Source organism: Anser anser (assembly GCF_964211835.1).
Source record: "Anser anser genome assembly, contig: HAP1_SCAFFOLD_196, whole genome shotgun sequence".
Classification (NCBI taxonomy): domain Eukaryota; kingdom Metazoa; phylum Chordata; class Aves; order Anseriformes; family Anatidae; genus Anser; species Anser anser.
Genome location: NW_028153830.1, coordinates 112,986 through 128,186, shown reverse-complemented (window position 1 = coordinate 128,186; position 15,201 = coordinate 112,986). Strand labels below are relative to the sequence as shown.

The 15,201-nt window shown below is 34.9% G+C and overlaps 1 protein-coding gene across 1 annotated transcript; it reads right to left on the bottom strand.

Annotated features, from left to right (window-relative positions):
* Positions 1-4: 4 nt before the first annotated feature.
* On the bottom strand, positions 5-15,122 carry LOC310891385 (adhesion G-protein coupled receptor V1-like; the record flags this gene model as incomplete). The annotated part of the gene is made up of 7 exons (XM_083853659.1): positions 5-4,902; positions 5,701-5,971; positions 7,177-7,742; positions 10,631-10,744; positions 12,159-12,263; positions 14,633-14,776; positions 15,099-15,122. 7 exons carry the CDS (start codon positions 15,120-15,122, stop codon positions 4,522-4,524), a joined length of 1,605 nt encoding a protein of 534 aa, XP_083709785.1. The 3' UTR covers positions 5-4,521.
* Positions 15,123-15,201: the final 79 nt, after the last annotated feature.

Below are 15,201 nucleotides of genomic sequence, written 5' to 3'. Positions count from 1 at the left end.
AGAAGGGAGACCAGAACACTGTGCTTCAGAAACCCCACTGCATTCTCATTAGCAGAAGACTGCAATAATAGTCACACTGGGATATTCTGGGGGCTATGAGCTGACAGAAGTATCTAATTATCAAGGAATATTGAACATGCAGATCAAACAAATAAACTGCAAGTCTAATTCTACAGTGACACCCAAGTTATAAATGTTTTTTCTGACAGAAAAAGTTCTGCATTGCTTTTTAGTTCTCACTTTAGTTTTTCCCATTATCTTACTAAATATTATTTTTCCGAAAAAAAAAAAGTGTTAAAACCAAGAGCTATAAAAAAGATCAAAACTGAAAGAACTTTCTAAATAGCATACAGAATTTTCATGAAAATATAAACAGTTAAGTCATTAGATAATAAATGCAAAATGGTTTCTTACATTGATCTCCAGTCAAAGAACCCATACACAGTCTGAAACAAGGGCCCACTATTTCTTCAGACACATATCAACACAATGCAAGCAATACCATGTAATTAACACTGTGCTAATCTGTTATGCATAAATTGAGTACTGCAGCTGATACATATGAATAGAGAATAGGGTACAATACCTGTCCAAAGTTAATAACACAGTTTCGTTCATTTCAGGTACATCATCAGCTTTAATGGTGATGTTAATTGTGGTATCACTTTGTCCAGATAAGAAAACCACGGAGCCGTTAAAAGGACTTATATCATCCTGTGTTACCGCCTTTTGATTGGGACCAGAGGGTTTCAAACTCCAGAACACAGTTGCTTGACCATCAGTCCCATCTCGATGCAATGCAATGGAAACCTGTGAAACACATTAATTTGTTGTGACTTGCAAAAGTAGATGCAAAACCGATTACTCCCTTGCAAATTACTATTTGAATAAATAATAATAAAAACAAAAGTTTGGCCAGTTCTAATTTGAGAATGGGAAATGATCTATCTTATTCAGGATTTGTCTCAGTCCTACTTTACATGACTATGCTCGCAATTGGTGAGAGAGACTAACTGCAGTATCTTTTGCTCTGTGTGAGCATCAAGGGCTAACTGGTTTTAGATACTTACACAGAAAGCAAAGACCAATCTCAGTTCTCTGGAAATCAGTAACAGATTATTTCAGAGCATTTTTTTTTTTTTTTAAAGAAGAGAATATTTAGGATAAGACAGAACTTACAGGAAGGCTTTTCCTCACATTAATTGTCAAATGCTACACTGAATACAGCAAACTCCACCTTCTCCAAATAAGTTTTCCATAGCAAAAGACAATATAAAAAGGCTTACTTACCAGCGTAGCAGGGGAATCTTCTGGTTCAGAAAGAATAATCGGTAGATTGCTAATAAAGCCTATTTCTCCATTTGCAATATCTGGAGTAATCCTCAAAGAAATATTTCGAATTTCGCCTAATCTAGGACTCACAGATGGGACTAGAGGAATTCTATTCACCAGTTCAACTCCTTCCAGCTGTAGGAAAAAGTAAAAGAAAAGTGAGAAATAAGAAGCCTCAGCACCAAGTCAGAACAGTTCTGACATTTCAGAGTAATTTTCATATAAAGGAAGTATACATCTCCAGAGCAAATTCTTCCTACTGATAGCACTGCTGTTATAAAAATTTGTAAGTAGACATGTCAAAGAAATTAAGTGGATATTGTTGAGCTGTCAGCAGAATGGTACACCTCCCAGACAAATCATGTTAGTGTATGTAATTAAACACAGATCAAGCCAGAGAGAGAGACTCTGTTCCAGATCAGCTGATACATTACTAGAGCTATTAACAACAGTCATTGATGAGCAGCATAGGCAATTGTCTAACATCATTTTTTGTGTCTTGCATTGATAAAAATCTAGGGAAATCACTGAAGTCATAATAATTTACAGCCCTTGATCAAACAGCCAAATAATAATCCACTTTTCTTTCCTCTCCACAAAATTTTAAGGAATTCTCTATCTAAGAACTACCAGAGCCACATTAAGAATTTAAATTCAGTACAGTATTTCAAAACTGTATTTTACTTGTCACTGCATTTCTGATAGATTATAGATACTAAGAGGAAATAGATTTTTTTTCATCCTTTTCTTTAAAAGGGAAGCATCACTCGCTAAGCCCAGCACCAGTAGTGACACACCAAGGAAAGCAGAACTTGCCTGTTTAATTATTTCCTTTAAATATTATTTATTCCATGTGATTCTGTCTACATGCATCATTACAATAAATGTTTCCATAACAGATTTGCATATATTTCTGTGAACATTTCACTGGGGCATAAACTCCCACTGACATTTTTTCTTGGAGTTATCAGGTGTTATCATAGAGTAAAGCTTTATTTTTTGGGGATAAAATAGTGGCCTTTCTTAAATTCATATAGTAATCATGGTTCACCATTTCAAAAGATGATTTTTAAAGTCTTACAGTTCTTGAAACCAAACTCTATAAATATGTGGGCTGTATCATATTTTGTTCCACAACTGCTTGAGTAACACCCAGAAATATGCATGAACATTTATCTGATGATAGATGGAAATGTTTTACAAATACTGTATTTAGTAACTGATTCTCAACCATTCCAACTTGTTATCAAAAGTCTGAAGAACAGATGATGGCACTGTTTGTTTCTCCTCTTTTCTGAGCTTTCTCCTAGCATAGGCCCCGATTCTGCAATTAACAGGATGAAAGTGCACCATTGTGCGGTTATTAGCTCAGTAAACTTTCTGAAATACTACACAGCCAAAACAATTTGCTCTATTTAAAGTGTATGCTGTATTTGGATCCTGTATGGTACCTTTGGAATAAAGTAATAATCAATAAAGAACAGAGATTTTACTCTTTCTGCAATGTTTCCTTTAGTACCTTTTAAAGGAAACCAGTACAAAGAGAAAAAAATATATAGTTATTTGAACAATAACAATTAGTTTATGAGCTTAATTTTCAGAGTTAATCTTCCTAGCTATACCAAAAACCGCATCTCTGATTACAGCACGTTATTTAATTGAAGGTGTCACTAAGGAATATATCTCACATTAACATTATCTCCTGTACCTTTATTCATCCTACAGTTTCATTTGCTTCTCTGCTGATTCCTGAGTCAATTCTTTATTTTGCCTAAGTACAACTCATTCTAAACATGTTCACTGAGATTATCATTTATTCACGATGCAGAAGGATTGTCACAGTGATAAATAGTGGTGTTTTCCTTCTCTATGAGTTTCTAAATTAATTATTTGAGCTGGAAAGCTCCTCTGATTTAATTTCTTCAAACAAAGATTTTATTTATAGTTCATGGAGAAAGTACAGAAAAAAAAAAAAACAGATTGGAATCTACAGTTTGAAAATCCAGGCAAAGTGCTTGGAATGACTGAACATTCTGAAATATTTATCAGATGTGTGTCTTGACTACAGTCAAAGGACAAAAAAAAAAAAAAAAAAAACAAAAACATTGAATACATGGAATTAGACATTTAAGAATTTTGTGGATCTCTCAAACCTCTTGCAATCATAAAACATACTAACGTGTTCTAGTATTTCAGAAGGCAATTCCTAATCTAACTGTGAATGCCATAAATAAATAAATAAATAAAATTGCATATTAGATAAACAATATAATTCTGGCAAAACTTTTTGTTCTCATTATTCCTCCTGTAAGAGAATGTAGGGAGAAGGATGTGGAGGGAGGAAATCTTTCAAAGGTCTTAGAAGTGATTACAACGTCTTTGGTAGACTATAAGGAAAATATAAAACCTGGCAAATTTGAAATTCATGGATATAACATCAACACCTTCAACGATGATAAAAGTTATCTTTTACAAATTGAGATAGAAAAAAAAAAGGAAAGAAAAAAGTGAAGAAAACTATACAGGGAAAAAAAAAAGTAAGTTCTCCTAACAAATTTATATATAAATGCAATATAATATACATATAATATATAATGTATATTTGACCCTTTTTAATTTAGAATAGTTCAGCTGGAAGAGCAAAGATCACAGTATCACAGAATTGTAGGGGTTGGAAGGGACCTGGTCAGGCTGGAGAGTTGGGCAGGAAGAAACCAGATGAGGTTTAACAAGAGCAAGTGTAGAGTCCTGCATTTGGGAAGGAACAACCGCAAGTATCAGTACAGGCTGGGGGATGACCTGCTGGAGAAGGACCTGTATCAAGCCCAAGATACATTTACTTGCATGTCATTTCTGAAATTTTTCCTGCTTCAGTAATTTAATTTTAAGAACCTTATTTTTTTCACGTTCCAAGTCAGAGGCCAAGCAGAAACATGCTTCAAGGGGCAAGCAACAGACAACGCTGATCTCATTTTGATAAATTCCATGATTAGTACCTGAATCCTCTTTAGTTTTAAAATTTGTTTAATTACTAATGATTAGGGATAGAAAACTTTATAGCATAGTTATGAAAGATGTCTTTTTAAATAAGAAAATCTTTGCTTCAGAGCTAAGCACTTTTTTTTTTTTTACAGGAATGGTCATTTAAATTACAGTCAAGGGGAAGGATCAATTATTGAATCATATTCCTCATATTAAATAAGCTAAAAAACAAAAACAAAAACAAAACAGCTGAGATACCTGTATGAGGAAATGAGCACCATTTTGAAGAAATGCATCTTTTCTTATTGGTATACTCAAAGTATGATGTGTTTTTCCTTCTGGAAACAGGAGGATGCTGTTTCTAGACATATTTAGAATGCCATCTTTTGCTCTCTCAGGATCCAGAGCTCCAGCTGGAATATACAGTGCAGTATAAACTAACTGCACATTTCCAACTGTTCCTTTCTCCCTTACAAAACTCAAGGATAAAAAGCGTCCTGTTGGATTACTTTCAATCTTCTGATTCTCCAAAGGATAAAACTTTATTACGCCATAAACATCATCGCTGTCCTGAATGTAAAACAAAAGCTGCAAAACAGAAAACAGCATCACTTACTCAATGCTACAATTAATATACACCACAGTTTTCACGTTTTCATGAAAGTATGTCCTGACTGTCATCATACATTTTTATCGTTAGTGAATTGGCACTCAAGAAAGAAATCAGATTGACAGCCCCAAAGTGTTGCTTGTGCACAAGCAGCACACCACTGATAGCAGCAACTTTCCTGCTATGCCTCATCTATGTCAGAATGAGCTTTGAATAACTGATTTTTGGTTCAGCAGCCAAAGTGAATAATTTGAATATATTTCAGACTGTGAAAAAATCATTTAATTCACCAAATTCATTCCAATCATATGTTCAAAAAGCAAAGTAGGGACCTGAGTCACAGAATTGTCAGTAATGCTAATTACCCCTTATTTAAAAGTTCAGAGGTTAGTCTTAATCACTAAGCCATCCTCTTGAAGCTGTTACTCTGTGTAAAACATTCCAGTACCTACAGCAAATAAGCAAGTGAAAATAAATGCTCAACCTTCTCTTAGCAAGCAACCAATCAAGATAGCAGTTATGCAATGATATTTATGATGGGAATATTCTAAGCTAAATGCTACTGCATTAAATAGGTCTGGCCTTATAAAATATGTTAAGCCAAAGACTTTGGATGTGGCTCTTTATACTGAGAATACATCAGCTTGCTTCACTTAAACTCAAGCACAACTACTTCAATTTAGCCAATCCACCAAAACTGGTGGATCCTAATCCTAATCCTACTCCCTAATTATTATCTATCACCTCCTCAAAACAAGTTCTGAAATCAAACTTACCTCAGATGGTTCGCTGACTTCTGCGCCTCCCTGTATTGTATGAGCTAAGAGCTTCAGAAGATAGGGCTCTGCTTCTTCTGGTATGTTATCATCAATAATGGTCAGTGAAAGTGTGACCAGCATCTGTCCTTGATCAAAATGTATCTCCCCGGTCTCTGGAACAAGGTCTGCAGTCACAGGTGACAGATCACTGCTATTTCGAGTTATGACCCAGGTCACAGAAACATTTCCATGTGTTCCACCATTTCTTACGATCGTGATCCCTTCAAACCTGTGGTTTTGAATGAAAATAAAAATCTGTAACATGCAATTATAATTAATATCGGTTTACTTAGCTATCTGTTCCCTGGCAGATTTATACTGACTTCAGTGGAATCGATATTAACTGCTGCTACTGACATTTGAGTCAGGACTTAAAATTTGTGAAATCATACCACAGAAGTAGACTTTTCTCAGGTTGCTTATTCATGAGATAATATACATAAAGACATGAGTAATATATCTAAAGACATTAGTTAAAATTTATTTTGTTTACAGTAAGAAAGATACTGAGAAGAGGAAAGTTGGCATGTTTATATTTTTTCTCAGGAAAGATGTTAAATTTCAGAAAACTTTTTCTCAACTAAATTTCTACACTGTTTTATGGACTATATCAAAATACAATTGTCAGGCATGAGTGTTTAAATAATGATTTTATTTAAAATAAAGTGACTCAACTATTTGCCTATGCACTGAAATATAATTTATCAATATTTGTGATTATGGAAATGTCACGTTTCCTGTATCTGTGTATAAGAAAGAAAAAAAAAAAAAGTGAATATTGAAGTGCTGGGCTCTACATACTAGAAATTGTTCATAAAATCATAGGTTGATACATTACCTCTTTCTCTGGGGATGAACCACCATCACTAGCTAGCAGTGGACATTTTTACTAAAACTGGCAATATTGTATAGATATTAGTTCTGCTTGTAAAGATTTGTGTGGAGATTTGTTTTTAATTTATCTGTAAAATTACATGTATTTAACTTTTTTGGAAGTCTATGGGTATTCAGTACTTCACAGAAGACACTCACCACCATTTTTTAACCAGAGACTGACTTTAAATACAGTATAGACAAAGATTTACTGGGAAAGGAAGCCTGAAATATATTTTCCACTTGTATGAATGGGTGTGTGGCCGCATCACAACTTCACTGATCCATCTTTTAGATTAAGGGTTTTTCAGTATTTTGATAATGTCATTAAATATTTACAGTTCTCATATATAGTTCATAAATATTAAAATACTTCTGCATAATTAGACATTTTCTCCCTTGAAAATTCTATATCGTTTATAATAATTACACAGTAGGTGATTTCTATATTAATTTTTCACTACTGATTTTATAATTACTGTCAGTGAAATCCTAAGGATGCTTTACAGTGCCAAACAAATCCCTTAACATGACGAGATACTGTTTGAAGATCTGTAGTACCTTGAAATTTGGTCTTCATCAATGATAACAGTTTGAGTAAACAGGATACTGTTGATTGAAAGCACTCCATAGGGTTTATCATTTGGTTGGATGGTGACGTGAACAACAGATGGATTAACCAAAACAGCATCTCCCTGTAACGTGTCCTTAAGGAGCATAATTTGGAAGGTCTCAGCAATTTCTGGTATGGCATCATCAAGGATCTTGAATTTCATATATACTTCATGAACTAGAGGTGTGAAGACAATAGTTGTATTTGGCTGAAGATCTAGGAAGTCTAAATTGAGCTGCGCGTGTGCTGTTGAATTCCCAGTTATGATGGTGTAACTGACGGAGACTTCACATTCATCAGGTCCAATTAATTTTCCACTGTCATCCTTACCACGAATCACTTGAATTGTGAGCATTTCGACTTCCTCAGGCACCATGTAAGTGCTCTGAGCAAATCGCACAGGGCTGTCATTTTTCTTAATATTAATCTGAACAGAATTCCTTGTGGTGTTGATTTCAGCCCCTCCCTCCACACTCCTGAGATGAACAACAAACAATTCATCATTTTCAGGTATCTGGAAAAATAATAGTAGCAACAGGGTGTAAGTCCCATTTCAAATACATGCAGAACACTTACTTAGAAATATGTTATGTATATTTAGCAATAAAGGGAAATAATATAAACATTACAACCCTTTTCACATTAAAATAAACAGGCAAAAAGAAACTCGCTTGCAACTTTGAAAATCCCTTCTCAAAATTGAATGTTTCCATTTTCTAAGACATACTTCTATGCTATGGAAATATGAAAAAGTGGGAAAAGACAAAAAAAAAAAAAGGGCAAACAAAAACTAGGCAAGAATCAGATGAAGCTCTATCTTTCCAACTAGAGAGTGTGAGGAGATCCTAACTCAACTTGTGGAAGTTGCTCTGCTTGGACACAAGTGTTCCTGACAGTTATTTAGTCTGACATCTTTATTTGCTGATGTTAACACCATTTTACATCTATGCATGCCTGAAAGAACAGAGGAACAACATATGAACACAACCTACCTTGGCCCTTTTGTTCCTATTCAACGGGAAAAAGAACAGTTCCTACTTTCAGACAGACTCACATTCCCAGCACAGCTTCAGTCACAGCTCTGAGAATGTGCTTGCTGATGCTTATCTATTAATTAGACTTTGGCATTTCTACATGTGGTTTGTTTAGAACTGCACTTTAGTTTTAGCTCTTTAGTCTCTAATAACTGATGCAGCAGACAAAAAAGAAGGGTTTATAAGCCTTGAATTGCAGAATTTAATATTTTTTACTTTATATTATTACATTTTATTCCCCAGTCTTGATAGGCTAAGTCTGTTTAACTGGAAAATATCATTATTTTATTAATACAGAGAGATTAGAAGGAAATATTTAAATATTACATAAGATCCTCACATCTCATTCTTGTTGTGGACTCTCAGAAAAAACAGTATTATTTGCTTCTGAGATAAATTCCACAACAAAATTGCTTATGTGTTACTAATGGCATTGCTTTGTTATAGGGCTGATGAATCCTTTCCATGTAGTTCTGTTTACTGAGCAAAAAAAGTTCAGAATTCCTTGTGGTCCAATATTTCTTCTCTTTTTACACATTTGTTAATTGGCCACCCTTAGATCCTGTTTCAGGGCACAAAGGGTATGCACGCCGCTGTCTTTGTAGCTGAGGCCAATTTTGTCCCTTGTTTGACTTGTGGCACTTAAACTTGCATAATATTATTGACTGATGCAGGTTGTTTGTTTTTTTTTCCAGCGTGAGATTTGCAAGCTCTCTGTCACCTCTCTCCTACACTACTATTTCCTATTTTATCTTATTAAAATTGATGTTAACTTACGCTTGTTTTAGTTCACTAGTTCATATACTGTCTTGCAGTACAAAAATACGCATTTGACAGTCAGAACGTACATGCCATTTTAGTTGCAGATAAAATCTTAGTATCCTACATAAATAAGGCATTGTGGAGCTTTCAATTACATCATGATTGACCAATAAATACATGAGTCAAACTTCGAATATAATAGTATAAATGATTTCCAGTGCTGCCTTGCCTCTTTAATTTTCTCTTAAAGTTGCAATTATACTTAAAAAGGAAACCTGCACAGGAAAAGTACTATAAATGCAGAGCTGTGGAAATCAGAACTGCAGTCCCCTACCTTCTGTAAGGCTGCACAATTCAGAAAAATACTTGTTTCATTGGTTTCCCTAACTCAGATCCTAAAAGCTCAAATTAAGTTCTGACAGTAGTGTTACTGGATTCTTGTGAACTCTATCATCATCATCATCAATAAAGGTTTTTGTGCAAAATTCATCTTTCACATACACTTGTGAAAGACTTTCAAAGAGTGGAAAGACGTTGACTAGACACACCAAATACAGATCAAACTTTTAGAAACAGAAGTTTGAGAGCATTTCTCAGAATAAAAATAAATAAAATCACATCCTCCCAAGAGAAAAGACCCTAATAATTTATTTCTGTGTGTAAGTCACTGAAATATTACATTGAATTGGAAAGAGATGTTTCTACACTTCAGCACCCCAGGTTGGCACAGCCTCTTAACACTAGAGTATCAGTAGAAATGTGGAAGGACATTTTTTATAACTAAGAGTAAAAAGGAAACAAGCTGCTTTACAGTTCTGTGCTCACTTCTGAGACACACACCTTTCACCATTATTGTTTTCTTATGAATTTCTTACTAAGTTGTTTTGCATCATATATACTTATTTTGATGTCTCAGTTTTCCCTCTTAAGCTTATTATAAAGGAAAAGAAAAACACAAAAGAAAAGTGCAGGTAAGAAAAAAGGAAAATCACAAGTTGCAAATTAGAAGAATGTTTTGTTTACTCTGAGATAAAAAGAAAGCCTCACAACCTATGAGTTATGTTGTGGTTTTTTTTTGTTTTGGTTTGGTTTTTTTGTGTGTGTGTTGTTTTTTTTTTTCAATTGGCCAATCTGAAAACAGAAAAATGTTAATTATCACCTAGTATTCATGCTTTCCACAAGACTGCATGTTTGTTTCAGGAATCTCATCTATTTTTAGGATTTTTTCAAATATGTTTCTACCCTGAAACATATTTGAAAAAAAAAAACCACAAACAAACAACGACAAAAAATATTTTTGAATCTGCCTTTTCCCTGTGAATCTTCAATGTGTAATATTCTTTCTTTAGTGACAAAGATAACATGTCTGCTCAGCCAGGATATGCACATAAACTAAAACTATTCACTGATGAGAATTAAAGAGGGAGCTTGGAAAGAGTAAAAATAATAGACCAGAGAGCCAAAATTTAACATCACTTCATCAAATAGAACTGCTTTTAACCTTATTTAAGCCAAGCCTTTTTGTAACTTATTACTCTAAGTCTTTCCAGAACTTCAGTTAACCTTCTACGTATCAAAGCCTAAGATGAAGTCAGCTTGTTCCTACCTGATCATCAAGCACTGTTAAATTATAAATCAGCTTTGATCTCCCAGGTGTGAATGTAATATTTCCCTTAGCTGGACTTAGGTCTTCTTCAGCTGGGTTTGGACCATCTTTTATCTGCAAAGAATTGATTTGTCTGATGAGAAGTCTATAAAGCAGGAATACAAATCCAGTGCAAGTACAATAACCAATATGCAGTGTGACTTGCATAACAAATGACTATCTGTTCAGCCATCTCCAACTTACAACTTACATGAACATTCAGTTGTGAAAATCTGCTCTTTTCTGGCAGACAGTGTAAGTCAGAACAACCACTCTGAAGAAATCCCGTATTTCCAGAATAAGAGGAAGAAAACTACTTCCATATAGGCCTATGGGGACTCTTTAGTATATTCTGATGCATAACTGACTCTTTCATATTACAGAAAGGATATTCATGCAAATTCAGTTTGAATCAATAGTATTTCATAATAAATTCCAAGACAAAGTAATAGTACTTACTGGTTTTGTGTCCCTTCTATCTTAACTTGTGATATTAAAGATACTAAATTTAACAGTCAAACTCAAAATACTACAAAGCCTCTTAAAGGTCATATGGGATTTTTTGGTTTTAGAACATTTTGTAAATTATTTTTCAACATACATATATAATGATGTGAGACAGACCTAAGTAATTGTCCAGAGAGTAAGATTTACTGTACCTTAAAACAAACATATTTGCAAAAAATTGCACAGAGAATCATATTCAGTACTTTAACTATTCATGCTATATTTAGTATTAATAAAATCCAGTGCAAAGCTTTTCTGGTTTTGACAGGTCTAGACTAAAGCTTTGAGGTCTAGATTAAAGCCTTACCCTATAGGACCAGGCAACTAGTACAGAAATATCTATATGAAAGATTTTATATATAATTTTAAAGTAAATAATAGAGTCTGAGCTAGATAAGAAAAAGAAAGCAATGAAGTCAGTAATTGTATCACATTCAAATCACATATGTAAATAACAGGATAAGTATTCAACATGATTAATTATTTCAAAAGCTTCATTTGCAGGGGATTCAAGATAGAGATCAAGATACAGATGATTATAGATACAGAAATTCACCAAATCCTGAGCACTCACAGTTCAAAGTTGGGATAATCATTAAAGACTCACTTGAATATTTGTATGTAAAATAAATATTTTTTAAAAAAATTAAAAAAACTTAGATAAGACACTTCTTACATACTTAATATGCATTATTTTCTAGTAATACATACTGATGTTGCCTCACGTACCTTTCTAAATGACAGAATATACTCGGTTTTCTCTAGTACCTCTTAACGTTAAACAGTCAATTAAACAGTCAGATAATTACAGTATTTTCTATATGACGGTTAATATGAATCCCTTTTATGAAACAGATCTACCTAATGTAGATGTAGGTATTTTGTCCTTCTTCCCCTTTTGCAAACACTTCAATAAATTATGATTACAGCCTCTCAGTTTAATCCAACAGACTACTGTATGAAGTCTTTTGGATAAACTCACCTCAAAAGTTATGACGACCGTCCCATAGGTTCCCCTCTCTCTAATTAGAGTGAGCGGCACAAATTCATTTCTGCCCCTGGGCTCATTCACTGTGATTAAGGCAGACTAATGAGGAAGAAAAGGAACAGACAATCAGACACAGATCAAATATCACAGCAGAATGAAGAAACTGTTACCATAGAAATATCAAACTCCCACAGACAAGTTAATCCAATCCGCAAACCAGTCCACTGATGGCATACATTTCCTAGCAACCAATTAGTTCAGCTAATGAAAACCTTAAAAGATTTCAGATAAAAATGTATCACGTAATGCAATTTGTGTGTTTTTGTTGTTGTTGTTGTTTGTTTGTTTCTGTAAATGAACATAGTCAACATACACAAAGCACTGACATATCATCACTGGTATTTTTAGGAGCTCCTACACCCATTAAAAATAGGTTTTCACCATCATGAAGTCGTTTATTAGATAGCTAGCTATAAATGTACTCAGGACAATCATTTAGGTCACTGGTCACTTTTTTAGGCTATTGTAGGTAACAGATTTTGAAGATATCCACAAATCCCAGAAGCAGCTTGGCTTAGTACTGTGGCTCTAACATTTTCTTATGTTCTTATGTTTTTTCAGAGAAGTCCTATACAAAATTATATTGTCAGAATGCTGTCAATAAGGCATAGCTACTCGTTCTACTAATACAACCTCTGTATTATTGCAAATATCATCTGCTGGAGTAACAACAGCATCTTATCCCAGAGGGTGTTATAAAATGCATATATTATGACAATGTTCCCTCAGTAATTGGTAATTAACCCTACTGCAAGAAGCTGTGCCTGCTCTTCAGAGGAACAGGTTTATATTCAGAAGCTACTTCTTTGTTTACATGCTACATTTCAAAACTGAAATAACAGTAGCAATAAAAACAAACCAGATGTAAATTATACACTCAGGTAGAGAGTATTTATACATCCAAACAAGTCTGGAATTTTAACTGTTATAAATTTCCAATAGAAACAAAAATAATATGTCAGAAATACATGCTTATAGATTTACTTCCTTTCATTATCCTTTCAGAACTAAGCAAACTACCCACATTAAAGCCAGAGAAGACTGAAGAATATTCAAACCTGGATGGAACTGGAACTGTTTGTGTGACTCACAATAATCAAATAGTCTTCTTCCTCCACTGCAAAATGTTTCACACGTCTGGTATCCAGAACAGAAAGAGTCTGTATCTGCAAGGGAAATATGAGGGTGACTATGTTTATCTACATATGTATATAAACAAATACATTTTATATTACATTGTATATAGTGAGAAAAAGTACGCATAGAATGTTAAGAATTCCAAAATTATGTATAAAACTATACATGAAATAGCTTTTAAAACTTTATATTTTATATATATATATATATATATAAGCAACTAATTTACAGAATTAACATAACTTATCATACATTTTCCAGAAAATGTTCTATGACTTGATTGCTTGAGAATTTCTTCCCCCACTTCCAAGCAGAGCTACAGGCTGGGAGATGAGTGGTTGGAAAGCTGCCTGGCCGAGAGGGACCTGGGAGTATTGGTTGATAGTCGGCTGAATATGAGCCAGCAGTGTGCCCAGGTGGCCAAGAAGGCCAACAGCATCCTGGCCTGTATAAGAAGCAGCGTGGCCAGCAGGGCTAGGGAAGTGATTGTGCCCCTGTACTCGGCTCTGGTGAGGCCACACCTCGAGTACTGTGTTCAGCTTTGGGCCCCTTGCTACAGGAAGGACATGGACGTGCTCGAGCGAGTCCAGAGAAAGGCAACGAAGCTGGTGAGGGGTCTGGAGAACAAGTCTTATGAGGAGCGGCTGAGGGAGCTGGGGTTGTTCAGCCTGGAGAAGAGGAGGCTCAGGGGCGACCTTATCGCACTCTACAGGTACCTTAAAGGAGGCTGTAGAGAGGTGGGGGTTGGTCTGTTCTCCCACGTGCCTGGTGACAGGACAAGGGGGAATGGGCTAAAGTTGCGCCAGGGGAGGTTTAGGTTGGATGTTAGGAAAAACTTCTTTACCGAAAGGGTTGTTAGGCATTGGAACGGGCTGCCCAGGGAAGTGGTTGAGTCACCATCCCTGGAGGTCTTTAAGAGACGTTTAGATGTTCAGCTTAGTGATATGGTTTAGTGAAGGACTTGTTAATGTTAGGTCAGAGGTTGGACTAGGTGATTTTGGAGGTCTCTTCCTACCTAGACAATTCTGTGATTCTGTGATTCCCAGGTAATCCTCCCTGCACCCTCAAATGTAAATATATAAAAAATACAAACAATGTAAACAACTAACTATGACAAACTTACATCACTGAAGTTATGTAGTATTTTAGGACACAAAACTAACTCTTGTCACACAGAGTGCTTTTTTCTAAAACATGGCCAGACTGGAGGACCTCCCTTGGTCCTTGCCAACCCATACTATTTTAAGATTTTAAAATTAAAATCGATTTACCCACAACAATCTGTGTCCAGCCATGAATGCATACACACTGTTGTTAGAAGCTCCCTGTGTGGCTCCTCCATGAGTAACCACAAGGTAGGAAGAGGCTCCAATTTGGAAAGACACACAACTTGTAGGATTCCACATACTGAAATTCTGCAAGAAGAATAAAAAAAAAGTAAGATTGTGACTTAAATTCCTTATTAACTAGCATGTCTGGTGTTCAAAAACAAACATTTACCTCAACAGGAACAAATACTCCTTTCCACTGGTAGACAGTAGAAAACAAAGCTGGAGGCATACGCAACAGAACACCGTACAGGATTTCTCTTGAGGTAAAGAAACACCAACCAGATGCTGATTCTTCCACAAAACTTTGCAAGACAGATAGGACACTGATACCACCCCCTGCAATATAGTAAAAAATAAAATAAAATAAAATAAAATAAAATAAAAACACTATTTACTATTATATTACTCTTGATATCTTTTCTAACCCCATTCCCATTATTTACCTCCCAAAGCCAGACCTAGTATGAGAAATGATGAAGTTGTGTCTTAGTATTTGTTATAAGTGTATA